The 18,495-nt window shown below is 38.2% G+C and overlaps 2 protein-coding genes across 2 annotated transcripts in view; one reads left to right on the top strand and one right to left on the bottom strand.

Annotated features, from left to right (window-relative positions):
* Positions 1-1,666: 1,666 nt before the first annotated feature.
* On the bottom strand, positions 1,667-2,563 carry CAPZA3 (capping actin protein of muscle Z-line subunit alpha 3). Its single transcript, XM_014831350.3, has one exon. The coding sequence runs from the start codon at positions 2,561-2,563 to the stop codon at positions 1,667-1,669; it is 897 nt and encodes a 298-aa protein (XP_014686836.1).
* A 1,965-nt stretch (positions 2,564-4,528) lies between these two features.
* PLCZ1 (phospholipase C zeta 1) overlaps positions 4,529-18,495 on the top strand; it is a 39,127-nt gene continuing 25,160 nt past the window's right edge. The window contains exons 1-2 of the mRNA XM_070495148.1: positions 4,529-4,645; positions 16,075-16,306. Of these exons, the coding sequence (XP_070351249.1) occupies positions 4,535-4,645; positions 16,075-16,306 (343 nt within the window). The 5' untranslated portion in view covers positions 4,529-4,534. The remainder of the gene's footprint in view (positions 4,646-16,074; positions 16,307-18,495) is intronic.

Below are 18,495 nucleotides of genomic sequence, written 5' to 3'. Positions count from 1 at the left end.
AGTTTTGAGGTTTAGAAATTCTTGCATAGGATCTCGTCTGCCCCGATGTCTATTAAGTAGAATTAGACATTTTCTCAATTGCATGGATCTAAAATACAAAGTACTTTGCTTCCCAGATTATCGGAATCGGGGGGTGGGGGCTATCTACTGTCATTCTGCAATCTTATTAGAGAGGTTTAGGTTTGGAACTGAGAGCAGACACAAGCGGTCAGTAACATTGCTGGCAATAGTGCTAGGGTGATTATATAGGCAATTTGTCTTGGCTAGAAAGCAGTAATCCACCAGTTCCAGTTCTTTTGGGGTATCCTTTAGGTGAAATTCTTGCTTAAATCATTGTATAGTAGAGTTGACAACTTTTAATGAAACAGGCCTCCATGTAGAACTGTAATACTTTAAAGGTTAGGAGCACAAGTGCTGGAGCCAGACATATCTGTCTCCTACTGTGGGCCTGGATGAATTAAACAACTTGAAATCTTATATTCTCCCCATGTAAAACGGGGATACTACTGTTACCAGCCTAATGATGAAAAATGGTGTGTCAATCATTTAGCACAGAGCCTGGCATGAAGCACTTGTAAAAGCTTATAGTGATGACTTCACAGGAGCTCGACTATATAAGCTTGGGAGGTCTGGCTTCTCCAGTAGATTTTTTGAAGACCATGTCAGTTATTAGAGAAGCCCAGGGATTTGAGTAATCCCAAATTCTTGTGGTGGGGGTGTATGGCAGTGGATCCAAGTTTACAAATAGTCCTTCATCTACGCTAGATCTTTGATATCTGTTGGTTTCATGGAACACCCAACCCTAATGTTACCTACTGAAATCCACCCTCTTGGAGTTAGTGTAAGACTGAATTGAATAACGCAAAGTGTGTGAAGCATCATCTGCAGACTTTCATTTGTATACCTTCTCCAAGTCCAAAGAAAGTCAAAAGTCATTCCTACACACACAGACCACACAGAGCCCTAACCCTGACCACCTCTACAATACTTCTGGGGTTTGTTAGTGCCCTTGAGTCTGACTTCTAGTGACCCTGGGTACAGCAGAGCAGAACCCTGCCCAGTCTGTTGGTGTCATCCTCTCACCTTCTGTTGCTATATTAGATAGTGCTCTACTGCTATTCATAGGGTTTTCATGGTCAATTTTTTGGAAGTGGGTGGCCAGGTCCTTCTTCTTAGTCTGTCTAGTCTGGAAGCTCCACTGAAACCTGTCCATCATGGGTGAACTTGCTGGTATTTGAAATACCGGTGGCATAGCTTTCAGCACCACAGCAACACACAGCCGCCACAGTATGACAACCAACAGATGGAGGGTATGGTTCCCTGACCAGGAAATGAACCCGGACTGTGGCAGTGAGAGCACTGAATCTTAACCACTAGACCACAGGTCTGGCTACTTCAAGGGTGCCACATTTTATAAAGCTATTTTAGGTTCTAATAAATGCGTCTGGCTTTATGAAGATCACTACCATGAAACACATTTCCATCACCTTTTTTATGCCTTATTGGCAAATATTCCCTGAGTAGAATTACTTGCTACACTCTTCCCTAATTTAAACTTGCGTTTTCAAGTTCTAGGTCTCTCTAGTGGCTTCTCAACGTTAGGAAAATAACCACTCCCCAGAAATACAACTAAATGAGGTCAAGACAATTACCAGGAGCAAATCGTTTATATTATGCAGTTGCATAACACACTTTTTGAATAAATGACATATCCTAGTTCAGGATACATCACCAGATTCAAGTCAGAGAGTATCCGCTGCCAGTCGATAAGAGTGCGGGTCACTGGAAGATCTCTTCGTAGAATTTTTCTCAGGACGTCATTCGATAGCTCCTGTAATTCTTCAGATACTGCAGCTTGAAATTTACTTTCTTGCTCTTCCACAAGCCTTGAAAAATGTATAGCCAGTTGAGCTTGGTTAACTATTTCCAAGCTTTCTTTCAGGTCCTTGGAGATGACAATATGTAAGTTGACATACTGGAAGAAGTGAGCTTGCACAAAAATTCTTCCTGTCACTTGGGTTAGAAATGGATGTATCTGGAAAATCCACTTAGATTGCCAAAGGCCATTCCAGCAATCTGTTCCATAATTGTGATTCTCAATGCAAGCTATCAAGAACTCCTTACTTTTCACAGTTTTTCTCAGCACGTTGCAATTTCCTTGTGGATAGTGCTCATGCACATACAGCTTTAAGGCGCACAGGACAACATTTCTCAGGTATTCCGTCTCATTCCGAAAGATACCATGACTTTGGATGTCTTTTAACTGGTTTTGAAGCAGATTGAATCTGAAAGAAAGTTTGCTTTGATAGTCAAAAAATCGGTAGTCGCCCACTACATTGTGATGAGACAAGAGGACTGGATTTCCATCGATGAAGAGTGGTACAGAATATTTTTGGCAGTGCTGGTGGCCTGCACACTCACCTTGATAGTGCATAAGTTTTTCATCACGGACAAGCAGACAGAGATCATCAAAGGCATTTAAAAATTCCCCTGGAGGAGCCTGTATTAACAGTCTGCGAACTACTCTTTCTTTCTCTTTCCTACTCAGAATCTTAAGTGACATGTTTGGTTGCAGCAGAAGCAAAGCTTCTGAAATAAATAGTGTTCAAAGGATGAGAAAACATTCCATGAGACACCTTTCCCATCAAGGTGTTAAACGTTCAAGCTTAAGATTACTGTGTCTAGCCATGAAAACTAGTTGTCTGGCAGGCTCTGAGTCTCCTGATGAAGTCATAAAGAAGCTTTCTCTATGAAGTGTGGAACTTTCAATGATATCACAATGGGTGTTCAGACCAAAAGAAAAATATGACGGTCACCTGACAGCGTGGTGCCCAGCCAACCAGCTATGTGCATTTTGAAGATTTTAAGAACTTAGCTTCCTGAACAGCCTTCTTCAAAAGTGGTGTGTCCATGTGTGCTTTATATGTTGTGAGAGATCTAGAGAGGCAGCCCAGAGTTTCTAGAGAGTCTATGGCAGCACTTTGGACCTTGAGGGGCCATGGTGGCATTGATTTGTACTCAGACCCTCAGAATGGCTGCCTAGCTGCCCCAAACCCACTGGAAGTATGTTATGCTGAAAGGTTTGAGGGGTTTAAACAAAATAGCAAAAATAGGATGAGATATGATGGCAGTTTATGGAAAAAATGCCAGACAGCAAGGGATGCTGCACTTATAAGCATTGTAGGTTTGAAGATGGTCAGAATATAAACAATAAGCCTGAAAGTTTCAAGGGCGGTAGAGCACAGGGACCGTATCTTGCGTGTGGTTTCTATGGGATTTAAATTCGAGCTAACTCCAAAGAACAAAGACAACAAACAACCTGTGTGTTCTCTGCTTTCTCTCTAGAAAAGCAACAGCTGATGACGATCAAGAAATTCCCTTCCTACAAAGGGGTAGAGTTAATTACATTTGGAACCCATGACAACACCGAAAGAGGAGAGACTTCTAAGCAAGGAGAAACGGAACAGCAGGTCATGAAAATATGGAGAACAAATATCCACTCAGAAAGCCTTTCTATTCCTCTTCTTCTTTTTTTGATTTAGCTCCTTCTCTTGCGTCTCTTCTCAACTTTTCTTTTGAGGAGTGCTAAACTTAAGTTTCTCTCATTTAAGTATAAACGGCTTCCTTCTATATCTGTCCTGAGGTTTTCTGAGTTTTCCTGGCTTCCTGTGTCTTTTTCTTATATGAACATGAGCTTTGCCCTATTAAGTCATAGCCATTCAATTTAAGGGCTTCTCGTTAGTTCTAGCAATCTGACATCGAGTGGATTTTTGAAGAATTTTTACCAGTACTTTTCATAATTTCATAATATTGTCATATTAATTCTTCTCAACCTCCATTTTTAAAACTGAAGTGTCCTAATTTTTGTAGTTTATCTGTATATAATATGTAACCTTGATTATTTTAGTTTTCTCTCTCATGCCCAGTGTTTGCTCACCATGGCATTTTTAACCCTTTTTGATGGTGCTTAAAATGTTGCTTTTATGGTCACGTGTATAGCTGGACATTTGGTTAATGGAGTGGTAGTAATATCAGACAATAAATAGGTTACTATGTATTGAGCACTCACCAACAGAAGCTGTGTTCAATGATATATTATGAACTCATTCAATGCTCTCATCTTTACCAGGTATTAATTTGCCCACTTTTCAGATAAGGAAACTGAAGCTGAGAAATCTTAAGTGACAGGGAGATAAGTCCACCTACCTCCCAATTCCAGGCCTTCAGGCAATAGACTATATTTCCCAAGTAATAACTTGAGTTCTCAACGTTGGTTGTTATTCTTTTCCTGTAGTTTCTATTGTGTTACTCTTTTTCATACCTTTATTACAGATTGGTACTTACTTAATCTTGTTTTAGACACTATTTATCACAGAACTGTCTCTTCATTTAAGCACGAGATAGACTTTCCTTTAAAAATAAAAACATTAAGCTGAAGAGAGATCAAATATTTCTTTAGGTATATTAAATACTAATAACTTTCTGTGAGAATTTCCTTAACTGCTTTTTTTGTGCTCATACGTGGTTTTTGTCGATGATTCGGGATGACTTTAGAGGTGGAAAGATTAACCTAGAAAAAACTCAGAAATTACTTGGAAAATTAAATATTCGGTGCAATTATATTCATGTGAAAAGTATTTTTAAGGTGAGATGATATCCGCCCCCTGCCTGTCCCACCCTTGGAAGGACTTACTCCCATAGAGGGAAATGTCGATAGCTACTTGGATGCTCTCTGCAGAAAATACATATGAAAAATTAGTCTTTTAAGAATTAAATGGGGGGCTGACCCAGTGGCCAAGTGGTTAAGTTCTCATACTCAGTTTCAGTGGCCTGGGATTTCGCCAGTTCGGATCCTGGGCGCGGACATGGCACCACTAATCAGGCCATGCTGAGGCGGAGTCCTACATAGCACAACCTAAAGGACCACAAGTAGAACATACAACTATGTACTGGGGGGTCTTTGGGGAGAAGAAGAAGAAGAACAAAAAAGAAGATTGGCAACTAATGTTAGCTCAGGTGCCAATCCTTAGGGAAAAAAAAGAATTAGAGGCTTTAACTATGCTAAACAAACTTATAATCAAGATGGAGAGAATTTAGGGAGGAAGTGAAATGAGCTGTTGATAAAATTTGAAATAATACTAGGTTATTAGTTTAGAACAGTCTGCTGAGTATCCAGGAATTTTCACATCAAATTAGAACTGGTCACACTTAGATCAAAATCATATAAATGATGAAATGGTGAATGGATTGGATGTTAGCGATTTATAGAAGGAATGGGTAATCTTGAGAAAAATTGTATTTTACTCATCTCAAAGTAGAAAATCATGCCAAAAGTTCTTTATTTAAAGAAGAGCTAATAGGAAGGGAACCTGGCTCAATTCTGCCCTAGAGGACAGAGGGAAAGATCATGAATAAAACAAGAAAAAGCCACGTGTTTAGCTGGATTTTGGACTAGGAAGATGACAAATTTCTTGGCAAATCAGGCAAGAATACTAGACTGGCCAATTTAGATAGTAAGGAAGCTAGAGATCCTGAATATAATTTTGTTTTTTGAAAATGAGTAGCCAGATAACACAATCTGTGTTGAAATTGTTACCACTAACACAAACTAGGAAGCTTGTGTTACCTTACTTGCAGGCTAACCAGTTACCCTGATAGATTTCGTGGATGTTGGCAGAGGCAGGTTTCCAGTTCAGAAGGGAAAGACAGCTTGTTACTCATAAAAATAGCAATTGCCAGAGTATTAGCATTTTGATGCCATTTCTCCAAGCCCCACTTTCCAAAGTGTGCTGTAAGGAGGGCTAGGTGACACGTGCACAAGCAGCGGTTACATTACCGGAGAGCGACCTCAAGCTTAAGGAATCCAGATCTTTTATTGGCATAAGCCTGTCTGATCTTTGCCGTGGCCAGTGTCCTTATCATTATCATAGACAGTGAGCAAACCTTCTTCTCTGGAGGGAGGTACTATCTCCTCATTAGGCAAACATCCTTGAAAAGCTAGTCCTGAAGAAAGGCATTGGTGCCTCTTCAGAAATGTGCAGAAACGTAAGAGACCGTGGAGAATTGCCTCCCAACAAGCACTCTTCTCGATAAGATTTAACCCCCTCACGTTTACAAACCACAAAGAGGAAGTTCAAAAAAGAAAAGCGGTGCTTCTCAGGAGACTGCAGTAAAAGGCAGACATTTCAGAGCTGTTTCTATGAATTCAAGTAGCGGATGCTGCCATCAGCTATCAGAATTTTCTTCAGTTCATGTCTAATGTCACACCTGAAGAACACAAGTTTTTGTGAAAGACCTTTACATACAGAATTTTCCCCCACTGGTATCGCCCAAAGGGAGAAACAGCTATGTGCTTTCTAGTTTAATAAAATTCACGGTCAACACAATATATAGATAGACATAAATTAAATCTGTATCAAATGTGAAATATTGTGAATCTTATTCAGTGATTGTCAGGTTGCTTTGAGTTATCTGCATGATAGAGATATCTGTTTAAAATGCACTTGAGTAAAATGCATGCCATATTTAAAATGCTCCACAGTTAGAATAAGTGAAGAAATAGCTCATTAATTGAAATTTACGATTACTTGGACATAGCAGGGTCAAAGGTCTACTCCATTTAGCAAAACCTTTTTGGAGTGGCTATGAAAATAATGTTAATTATAAAAATTAGAGGCACAGAGGTTGCTTAGAATACTTCAAAAACCTCTTTAAAATGACCTCAAATACTTTGAAGCATATATTACATATAAACAAGGCTGACGATCATGATAAACCATTTTTATATACTAAAATATTTCCGCTAGGCCCTCTAGTAGATAACACTTTGTTGCCTTAGGCTAAATTTCTGTATGTGCATTAAAATGTTGGTTAAATAAAATACTTAGGGAAGGTGTATTGGTCAACTGAATTTTCTGGCTAGCTGAAGATTAAGCTTCTAAAACATCCTAATCTTTTACCTCAACTTTGTTGCTAATCTTTCCACATTTCCTGGATCTACTTTTTAGCCAGAATAAATAAAATGAATCACAACGAATCTTATTTTGGTGACCAAAATCTTCCAGTGTCGCAGGGCTGTTGTTATTGGCAAGCTCAAATGGGCATGGAGACTCTTCACTCTACGAGATCCTAGCTGTGTAGTGCTTGGCAAGTCAGAAATCTCTCTGAGCAAACGTCTTAATCTGCAGGATGGGGATACTAATATAGTTGTCTTGCAGAATTGTTCTGGATATTAAATAAGATACTATTTGTGAATGTATGTAGTACCAGTCTTGGCAAAAGTAGGCATCAATAAGCATTAGTTGAAGCCACATCAATCACAATTGTTCAAAAAAATATAGAAAATTGCATTACAGTTATTTATTTCTTAAGAAGCTGACATAAATTCTGACATGAATTTATTTTCTTACAAGGTAAATGTTTTATTATGAAATTTGAAGAAAGAACACATAACTTTATAGCCATGGCAAAATATTTTAAACTTTATATTACAAAATTAATTATTGTCATGAGTTGAGTAGCAATTCTCTGATTTTTTTAATCCCTTTATTAAAAAATATTTATTTCATTTATTATCTTTAATCTGTAACATGTAAGATATTTTGTAGCAAATATTATGTGTCATTTCAATATACATAGCTAGTCTTAGATCACACTCTAATTGTTTGTTGAGTATGAAATAGTATACTTTTTCATTTCAAGAATTTGTATATATATATATATATATATATATATTTTTTTTTTTGCTGAGGAAGATTTGCACTGAGCTAACATCTGTGGCCAATCTGCCTCTTTTTGCTTGAAGAAGATTGTCGCTGAGCTAACATCTGTGCCAATCTTCCTCTATTTTGTATGTGGGTTGCTGCCACAGCTTGGCCTCTGACGAGTGGTGTAGGTTTGCATCCAGGATCCGAACCCGGGCTGCCAAAGCAGAGCATGCCAAACTTAACCACTAGGCAATGGGGCCAGCTCCAAGAATTTATATTCTTATAGGACTTACTTGAAATCTTCAAATTCTCTATGTAGTTCACAATCATTATTAATCCTACAGTATGTGCATAGCACTCTGTTAGAAACTGTGCATTGTAAAAAGCGAATAAAGTGTTGTCTCTCTCATAAGGAGGAAAAGAAATGTAGAAATTGCAATTTTATAAGCGGATTATAATAAATCTCATAGGTAATTCTAACAGAGAATTTGAGAAGACAGAGACTCTAACTTGGGCTTTTATGAAAGATGCCATGGTGGCTTTCTTGCTGGGCCTAGAGGAAGGAGAAGCCATATATACAGAGTACAGTGCAAGAAGTGCTTGGGGAATAAAAGGTAATCCCTCATGACCTGAGTAGACAATGCATGAAGGTGAGACATAGCTGCAGATGCCAGTTATGACCAGGTGATAGAAATCCTGAAGGGTAGGCCTTGGAATTTGGATTTACTTTTGTAGGCAACAGGTAGCCATTGAAATTTTTTGAGTAGGGAAATATTGCATATTTTAGGATAAATCTGGCAGCAGTGTAGAATGGGTTGGAAGTTAAAAGGCAGAGGAATGAGGTAGAATATTTCTCTGTTGCCTCTGCCCTACAAATCTGCAACTTGGGTCAATTCAGCCACTTATATTTTCGTTTGGGTGTTCCTTTAGTTTCTGATTTCCTACCTTAGTTGGTCCTCCACAGTCTAAGCTTATTTTTAATCTTATCTGAAATAGCACCATATCGTCTTCTAAATGTTACTTTCTCTCTTTTAGCAGATAAACAGAAAGAAACCTTTACATTTCTTTCTGCACTTCTTCAATGATCCATTGCAATAACATTTGCCTTCACAACTATCTCGAACTCCTCTTCATTTCTAAAATGCTAAATCCAATGGTTAGCCTCTCTGTACATTTTATTTGTCTTTCTTTTTTTTAAGCTTCCACCTATTTTAACTTTTATGACATCACTCTCTTCTAGTTTTCTTTTAAAATTTCTGATCATTCCTTTTACGTCTATCCTGCCATCATCCCTTCTACTACTCTCCTCTTAAAGTTGAGTTCTTCATTTTCTTTTTTTCTACTTTACAAACTCTTCCTGAGCAATCTTGTTGACTCTCTTTCTTTTTTCTCCCAGTTCTATTGAGGTATAATTGAGATATAACATTGTATTAATTTTAGGAGTACAACATGATGATTTGATATATGTATATGTTGTGAAATGATCATCACAATAAGTTTAGTAAACATCCATCGCCTCATATAGTTACAATTTTTTTTCTTGTAATGAGAACTTTTAAGACCACTCTTTTAGCAACTTTCGAGTATACAATGCCGTATTGTTAACTTTAGTCACCAGGCTGTACATTACATCTTCAGAGCTTATCACGTAACTGGAAGTTTGTACCTTTTGACAATCTTCACCCATTTCCCCCACCCCCACCCCTTGCCTCTGACAACTACCAATCTGTTCTTTGTATCTGTGCATTTGTTTTTTTTAGGTTCCACAAATAAGTGAGATCATACAGTATTTGTCTTTCTCTGTCTGACTTATTTCACTTGACATAATGCCCTCAAGGTCCACCCATGATGTCACAAACTACAGAAATTTCTTCTTTTTTTATGGCTGAATAATACACATCTTCTTTATCCACCTATCTATTGATGGACCCGTGGGTTGTTTCCATGCCTTGGCTGTTGTAAATAATGCTGCAATGAATATGGGGGTGCAGATATCTCTTGAAGATAACAATTTCATTTCCTTCAAATAAATACCAAGAAGTGGAATTGTTGGATGATATGGTAGTTCCATTTTTAATTTTTTAAGGAAACTGCATATTGTTTATGACCATTATTCGAACTCTTTATCAGGTAAATCACTTGTCTCTGTTTCTTTAAGGTCTATTTTGGGGATTTTATCTTGTTATTTTTTTTGGAACACATTCCTTTGTTTCTTCATTGTCTTTTGCTCTCTGTGTTGGTTTCTGTGAGTTTGATGGGGAAGGCCACATCTCCCAGTCTTGAAGGAGAGGCCTTATGTAGGAGATGAATTTTATCATTGAGCCGCACCACATCCTAGCTCTTGTCTTTCAACCTTTGTGATTGTCAAAGCAGCCTACTTTATTCTTAGTGCCTCCCAGTCTTTGAGAGGGTGCCAAGGCCTATCAGTGTCCCAAGGGGGAGGATCTCAGTCAGCACCTACATGCAGGCCTTTGGAAGCCGGAACCTCAGGCAGCAGCTTGGAAAGTATGCAAATAGACTTCTCTCAGGGAAAGACTAGGAGATGAGTGTGTCTGTCCACCCCCTCTGCAGGAGCCCCAGGGGGGCCGCCAGCCAAGGACTTTCTGTTTGTCACAGGTCTGCTGAACCTGTGAGCACACGTTCCACTGGCCAACGGAGCCAGGCTATCAAGGGCTGTGTCCTCTGGGCAGCAGCTTGTGCGCACAAGCTCCCTCCAGGGAGACTCCACCAACCCAGAGCGAGGCAGAGGGACAGCACGAAGTCTCTGGAGAGAACTGTACTTAGCCCCTAGTTGTGTGTTAACCCTGAAGTCTGACTCTAGCTGCAGCCTCCAAGATACGCAAATAGGCCTTCTTGTGATAAAGACTGGGAGCTGGGTGCCTCTGCTGTCTCTGTGCTGAGCTGTTGGGGCACAGCCAATCAAGAACTGTTTCCTCGTTTGTAAGAGTCCTGTGGGACCCACAAACACAAACTCCATTTACCACCAGAGCCAGGCAACCAAGGGGTTCACCCCAAGCGGCAGCTGCAAAAGCTGGGGCACCTGATATATGCACAGGCTTCTTTCAGGGAGATGCTGATGATCGGAGTGAGGCAGACAGAGAGCGTGAAGATGGCATCCACTAGCCTCCCCGCTCTCTGGGGAGGATTTCAGTAGGCCCCTAGATCTGTGTTGAATTAGAAGCGTGACTCTCAGGCTACAGTTTTAAGATAACCAAATAAGCCTCTTTCAGGGAAAAACTAGATGTTTCAGTCTGCTGCGTCTATGCTGAGTGCTGGGAGCATAGCCACAACACGTCCTCCTGAACCATTAAGAACTCTTTGTTTACTCTAATGTTGTGGATTTTGTGGATGCAAGCCCCAGGTGGCTTTCAGAGCTAGGTGTTTTGGGGTCCTGTCTCTCAGGTGAAAGTCTTTAAAGTTGGGGCACTAGATGTTGGGTCCAAATCCTTTCCTCCTCAGGGAGAAGATGGGATTTGTGAGTTCCCTCCCCATTATATGGCACCATGCTGAGGGTGAAGTGTATGGAGAGATGGTGTCTCAGCCTCTCCTACCCATTTCCTCTGGGTGTTTTCTCATTTGCCTGATATGTAGGATTTGCTCAGCTAGTCTCTGGATTTCCTTCAGAGGGAATTGTTCCATATGTAGCTGCGGGTTTGGTGTGTTCGTGTGAGAAGGTGAGTTCCAGAGTCTCCTATGTCACCAGCTTATTGACTTTCAGTGGCTTCATTTACTACTTTATTGGGAACAGATGTCAAGTTTTCTATCCTAAACGACAGAGCCATATGCATGGTAGCATTTGTTCATCAAATGCCATATTCTAGGCACCTTATTAGGTTTTTGTATATATTATCTTAAACATTCAAGGAAGTCATTATTAGCCTCTTTTTACACATAAGGATATTGAGGATAAGAAGGTCAATATAATTTGTTCATATCTCATACCACTATAGGGACCCATGTCTGGGTCTGTCTGACTCCAAAATCCTTCTTGCATTTTCTTCTATAATATTCCAATCCCCCTTTCCAACCTGACCAATTGTCTACTGGCTGTCTCTGTTTGGATACTTCAAATTTAATATACTTAAAACGAAACTTATCTTTCCCTCCCAAACTGTCTATCTTCCTTTCTTTTCTTGGTGATGGCAGCTCTATTCTCTCAGTTAACCAAGCCAGAAAATGGAGGGATTCCCGGATTCTTCCTTTTACCTCACCTCCACATCAAATTTTTAAATCTTTTAAGGTCTATCTCATTCCTTTGCAAAGTCAATTGGTCTCCAACTACTTACTACTCAAAGTGTGGTCCTCAGACCAGCATCTTTTGCATCTCCTGGGAGCTTGTTAGAAATGTAGAATCTACACATATCGAAGCTGACTACATTTTTATAAGTCTCTTGGTGACTTATATGTATATTAAAGTGTGAGAAGTCCTACAAACTGGTTTCTTTGCTTTTAATCTCAACATCTGCCTTGTGTACAGCTGCCAGAGTGATCTTTCTAAAACAAAAATCTATATAATTTCTCTCATTAAAGCTCATCAGTAACTCCCCCTTGTTTGAGAATGAAATCTGAGAGTCTCACGTGGCATCCAAACGTCTCTAGGATGCAATTTTGACTTTAGCCTTTTTGTTCACCACAGCTTCACTAACATCCTCTGTGATCATTCTTGTTTCATACCTTCGTGTGTTTATTTACTCTGATCCCCACTGCTAGAATAAACCCTTCTCCTCCCCACTTTCAGGCAAACATCTTCCCTCTCATCATTGAAGGCTCAGCTCCAGGATCACCTTTTCTACAAAGACAGCTTTTTTATCCTCTAAGGTGAATTGCCCAACTTTATTGTGTCCCTGGTCTATAAAGTTTCCATTATAACACTTCTATGTCTGCTTTCCTTTTCTAGACTATGAGCTCCTGGAGGGCGCTGCTAATGTGTTGCCTTTGCATCCTTATTACCCAATTTAGTTTCTGACTCATATATTTGCTTAGGAAGAAAGGGAAGAAGGAAAGGGAGAATAAAAACTTACAAAGCAGTTTAAATCAGTATGTCAGAGTCTGGGAAAAATGTTGCACATCCTGTCATTTCCTATAATATATTTTGAATACTTTGTTTTTTCAGAGACAATTTAAAAATGCTACATCTTATGTTAAAAGCAAATTCTGTGTTTTGATCAGTTTTCTCATGATATTTATTTTAAGGAACATTTCATCTTTTTACTAGCAGACTGAGCGACGGAAAATGGTGACAACATGGAAAGCTTTAATTCTGTTTTCTGAAAGTGTACTATTCTGAGTGACTATCAATAGAATTATTTTAATATGTTCTTTTATCCTCATATATTCAACTATTCATTTCAATGTATAATCACTAGGCTCCTGCTCTAGGGTAGGTCCAGGACTAGACATTGGGAATAAAAAGAAGAAAATATCTACCTTCATGGGGTTCATGAGGTTTTAAAGGGGATTCTAAGTCATATATAAACATTGAATGAGTTGTTTGGTAAAGTTCTTTTTGTAATGCCGCATAAAGAATAACCATGTAATGAACATATTTTTAAACAGAAGAAAAATGGCTTCATTACTTTTGTGTTGTACTTTTAAAGGATTAATATGTAACATTTCTAAAAGCTGTAGTATTCCCTGGAGCAGAGCCTGAGATTTGGCATATTTTCTGTACTATGTGTTTAAAAGTATCTTTCCCTATTCTCCCCAGGTTTAGAGATATTTAGCTCCTTTTTACAACTAGGTAAACGTAGTTCACCAGAGTCATAAAATTGCTTAGGTGACAGAGCAGTTCTGAATATCTCAGTACTGAGGATACAAGAAACAAATGGCAAAATCCCTGTCTGAGGCAATTCTAGAAGGGATGTAGAAAAAAGGCTTTCATTCCAGTGTAATAAACCCTATGATAGAAGAAAGTGCAGTCTTATAAGAACCCAGAGGAGAGTATCTAATGTGGCCTGGGAGGACACACAGAGGGGCATGAAGAAAGACTTCTAGAGGACGTGACACTTTTTCAAGGATTAGTAGAAATTAGTAGGTTAAGAAGTAAAAGAAGGGTATTCTAGACAGAAGAAACAGCCTGTCCAATAGTAAGAGACAGCTTGGTATTTATACCTAATTCAGTATGAAAGTGTGGGGTGCAAGGAAGAAAAGGATAAGAGCAGAAACCATCAGAGATGTCTTCAAGGGCCTAGGCTGCGACACAACATAATTTGGGTTCTATCCTTTAGATAATGAGACACATTGAGAATTTACGAGGAAGTTGAATTGATCAGATTTGCACTTTACACAATTTATTTCTGCATATATACTGTCAATATGTGTAATGATGTATTGACTTTTCTTTCTTCCCATTGCTTCTTGGTGTGGTTTTGGAGTTCAGATCCTGGTCTACCATGCCTGTGGGAGGGGGACAATTTACATGAGATTTTTGAGGATCAGTTTCTCCTTACAGAGGCGATATTCATACATTGGTACTCTAAGTTGTAAATGCTGTTATGTGCCTGGGTACTCAGATTTGAATCATTCTTGCTCAGTGCTTTCCTCTTCCTGCTTGCTCTGCTACTGATGCTCTGTTCATTAGGCCCCATGTTTTCTTCTCCAACATTACTTACTCATTGTTGCTTTTCTTTTCCTTCTCTGTTGCTACTAAAATTAGAGCTTCCCATCTTCAGTGATCCAGTTCTCATCTATTATGTGTGGGTTTTGTTTTTTGGTAATTTGATTAATTTTTAACACTGAATTTCCTTTGGGTTTGATCAATGATAGCAATTATTTGGATTTGTTGAATTTTGCTTTAATTTTACATCTCTAATTCTTTCTAGTGTCAGATGAAAACTTTGATCTTTTGGGAAAAGCAAAACAAAACAAGTTACCAGAGAACATAGTAGATGGTCAAGTTTATACCTTGCGTGAAAGTAATAAAACTTTCATTATTTAGTGAATAACGTATATTTTATTTTATACTGATATTCAGTAGGATTGCAATTTTTAATTTATACAATTTTATGTAACACATTTTTCAGGAATTACAGGCACACTTTGATTTTTATTGATTGCTTAAGATCTTATGACAAATCATGAGTGAAATGGGGCTAATGACGTGAGACAAGTAGACATAGATAAGACATAATAATACATTGATATTTAGAACTATCATTTATTGTATATCTCCAATCCTCACAGCAACCTGGTGACATAGGAAGTCTTATCTATCCCCATTTTGAAGGTGAAGAATATGAAGCTGAGAATTTAATTTATATGTCCAAAGTCACACATACTTTGGAGCTAAGAATATAATGTCAGCTCTGTCTACAAATTGTCAGCTTTTTACCACAATACAGTGGATCTTAAACACATGCTCCTTGTGCTCAAGCTGTTTACAATGGAATGGGAAAGTTAATAGATAAATAAATAGCTTCTTGAAATTAAATGTCCTTCTCAGATGCACTTCCTATGCCTTAGTTTTTATTTGTAAGTGATACTATAAATCTACTAGTCCTTCCACTCTCCCCAACTCCAGACATTTCTGACTTCTCTCCCTCATGCGTCTAAAATTTTAATGTGTTGAATCCTCTGAGTTCTTTCATCATTTCCCTGATCCCTGTTCTATAGTTCCTACTCATCGCCTCCCACCAGAGTTGCATCTTCTTTGTTCCCTTACCTGCAGTTCTCCATCTCTTCCAACTGGTAATGCACAATGAGTCAGACTAAACTTCTACTTTTACTAGTCATTTACCTACTCAGGATTTCACAGTGGTTCTGTTGTTTTTTCAGAACTGGACCCAGCCCATTTTCGTGTTTCTCATAAAGTTCAAACATGAATTTTCCAGAACAGCCAGGTAGATCCTTTTTTCTTGGCAGCTACCTTTTTTATCCCTGCCCCAAATCCTTCAAAGATTGTGCATATTCCACTTCCTCAAGATATCACATAGCTACGGCAGCTTCTGTGGTTTACAGTGATCTTGAACGTCTTTGATTTACCCTGACATTTACGGTGTGCGGGCTGCATCTTAGTGGTGTGGGAATACATATTGTCTGGCATAGTTTTAAGACGGTACCGAAGTAGAATGAAATAGAAAAATGAAATGTGCAATTGAAAGACAACCTAGAATATGCATCTTCTCCCAAACCTCTTTGCAGTCCCACTGTGGCCACTGGATTTTAAGTGGTGAGGACCCACTGACTTTTTCTCAACTTCCGCATCATTTCACGCAGCTTTATATATTTTGCCTGAAATAAGAATCCAATATAAGATTTATCTTCTTTCAAATATAAGTTGCTATATATATTAAGCAAATACTCTAAGTTATTCATTTTGTGTGTTTTTCATATTCACAATGTAAGCCCACCAGTTATTTTTTTTTAGTAGGATAATGACAGGCTGAAGCAAGGAAAAATCACCATAGAAGAATTTAGATCAATTTATCGAATTATTGCACACAGAGAAGAAGTTACTGAGATCTTCAACACATATTCTGAAAATCGGAAGATTCTTTTGGAAAAAAATCTGGTCCAATTTTTGACGCAAGAGCAGTATTCAGTTGAGATGACTAAAACTATTGCCTCTGAGATCATTGAAAAATATGAGCCTATTGAAGAAGGTATGCTTGCTTTTCAAAATTTCATCAAGTATTTACACGCAAAGTATTTTTTATGAATTATAGCTATCAAATTCAAATTTTGGATGAGCCAAATTTCTTCTGGCTAATAGCAAATATTGGCAGTTTTATTTTTGTTTATTTATGGAATGTATATATACCTTTAGAAAGCTACATTGCATAACCATAGCATTCTTTCCTACTTCATTGTCCAGCTCCTTTCTTTTAACTGTTTCTGTGTATATCTCAAGTGTTCAGAGACAAGCTTAAGCATGGAAAACAAGATGAGATTCTGTTACAAGTACCGTATGGAATAAAATGTCTTGATATTTATCAATAAAATAAAAACCCTGTTATAGGCAGTTTTCCATTTTTATACACTATATAATTGAAAATATACATGAATACTAAAGTAGCTGAACAAAAACAATTCTAGGAAAGAAATAAAATATTGCAAAATCACTAATTTCTCCACTATCTAGATGCATAATGGTCTATAACATTTTATAAACATTTAAATATTTTTGCTTCTTCATTTTTCAATACAGACATCTGGTTTAAATTAAATGACTATTTAGGCTAATGATCTGTCATGTAATTTTTGATGTTTGTCCCATCATTCAATGGATAAAACACTTCAAATTTTTCACAAATCTTCATCTTTAAATAAAATAGACCTAATATCATAAAATTTCACCTAATTGCATAAAGCTCACTGTTAAAGCACAGTATTTAACCCTACAGAAATTAATAGGATAGCTCAAATTATTTTTTTAATAAGAAAGTTATGCAAGTCCAAGTTTTGCCTTTGAAAGTTGGTTTATGGCCACCAGTGTTTAACATATGATAATATGGGTTCTGAGAAAACCATACATATTCCTTCAGTGAGTCATATGTTCATAATATGTTCACAGTCATACTGTGGCTACCAAGTATGTTTCTAGGGGCTGGGGCTACAGTGGGGAACAAGACACCCTAGGTCATATTTTCCTGATGGGAGTTGGAGGGAGATTGATAGCAAATAATTAAATATATGAAAGGATAACTTCAGAGTGCTATCTATGCACTGTGAAAAACTAAGACAGAGAAAGTGATAGAGAATAAACAACCCAGGAGGTCTAGTTCAGGTTGGATGTTTAGGAGAGTTGTCTCCGAAGATGTGACATTTAAACTGAGACCTAAACGATGAGAACTACTCACTTGACAAAATGAGAGAATAGTCTGAGGTCGAGGGAAGAGAAGTGTCAGACTTGAGTTGGAGAATTCAAGGAACAAGAAGAGGACAGTGTGGTTGGAACATGGAGCGTGAGGGCAAGATGAGTTTGGACAGATAGACAGGGATCAAATTGTGTTGGTCTAGTAGGCCACAATTAAGATTTTGGCCTCATGACTCAGTGCCACATAAAGACTTTGGAGAGTTTTAAGCATTGTAGTGGTAAGACCGAATGCTGTGCTAGTAAGAGTTTGGTCTGATCACCATTAAAACTTCTGCAGGTTGGCAAGGAGATAAAGAGCTTGTATCTGAATGTAAGACAACTACATCACTAAGCACACCGGTTGAATCCAGCTGACTTTGTTTTTTGAATAGCAAAGGCTTTCTCTAAAGAAGTAGTGAATTGATTTATGTTCTGGCTCAAGCTCTTTATGTCATTGCCAATTGGAAACAACCAGTTCATTGACAAGCACTTTAAGTAGCACTGATCTAGTGAATATTCAAAAAAAATTTACTTTGGCACTGTTACCTGTAGGTAGTAAATTAAAAAATACAAAGGGCTTATGGGATGGCGGCAGTAACATCTTGGAACTGCGTTTGCATTTTAACTGGAATATTATGTCATTCCTTTATTTCATCTTTTGAGCCTTCCGCTGCCTCAGTGCTTTCACACACAGCAGAGACCTTGAATTACATTTGCATGCTTATTGGTCACTTTAGAGACTAATTAAGGCCAATTGGAATTATGACCTTATGCTCTCAAATATCACCATGCTCCTCAATCTTGTCCCACATTGGTACATGGTGGGTACCAAATGAGGTTTTTAAAAAATCGTAAGATTAACTGTCATTTCAATCTGGTAGTTTTTTTTTTTTTTTTTAAAGATTTTATTTTTTCCTTTTTCTCCCCAAAGCCCTCCGGTACATAGTTGTGTATTCTTCGTTGTGGGTTCCTCTAGTTGTGGCATGTGGGACGCTG

Source organism: Equus asinus, chromosome 22, assembly GCF_041296235.1.
Source record: "Equus asinus isolate D_3611 breed Donkey chromosome 22, EquAss-T2T_v2, whole genome shotgun sequence".
NCBI classification, from domain to species: Eukaryota; Metazoa; Chordata; class Mammalia; order Perissodactyla; family Equidae; genus Equus; species Equus asinus.
The sequence above is the reverse complement of the archived record's forward strand: the minus strand, read 5'-3'. Positions and strand labels throughout refer to the sequence as shown.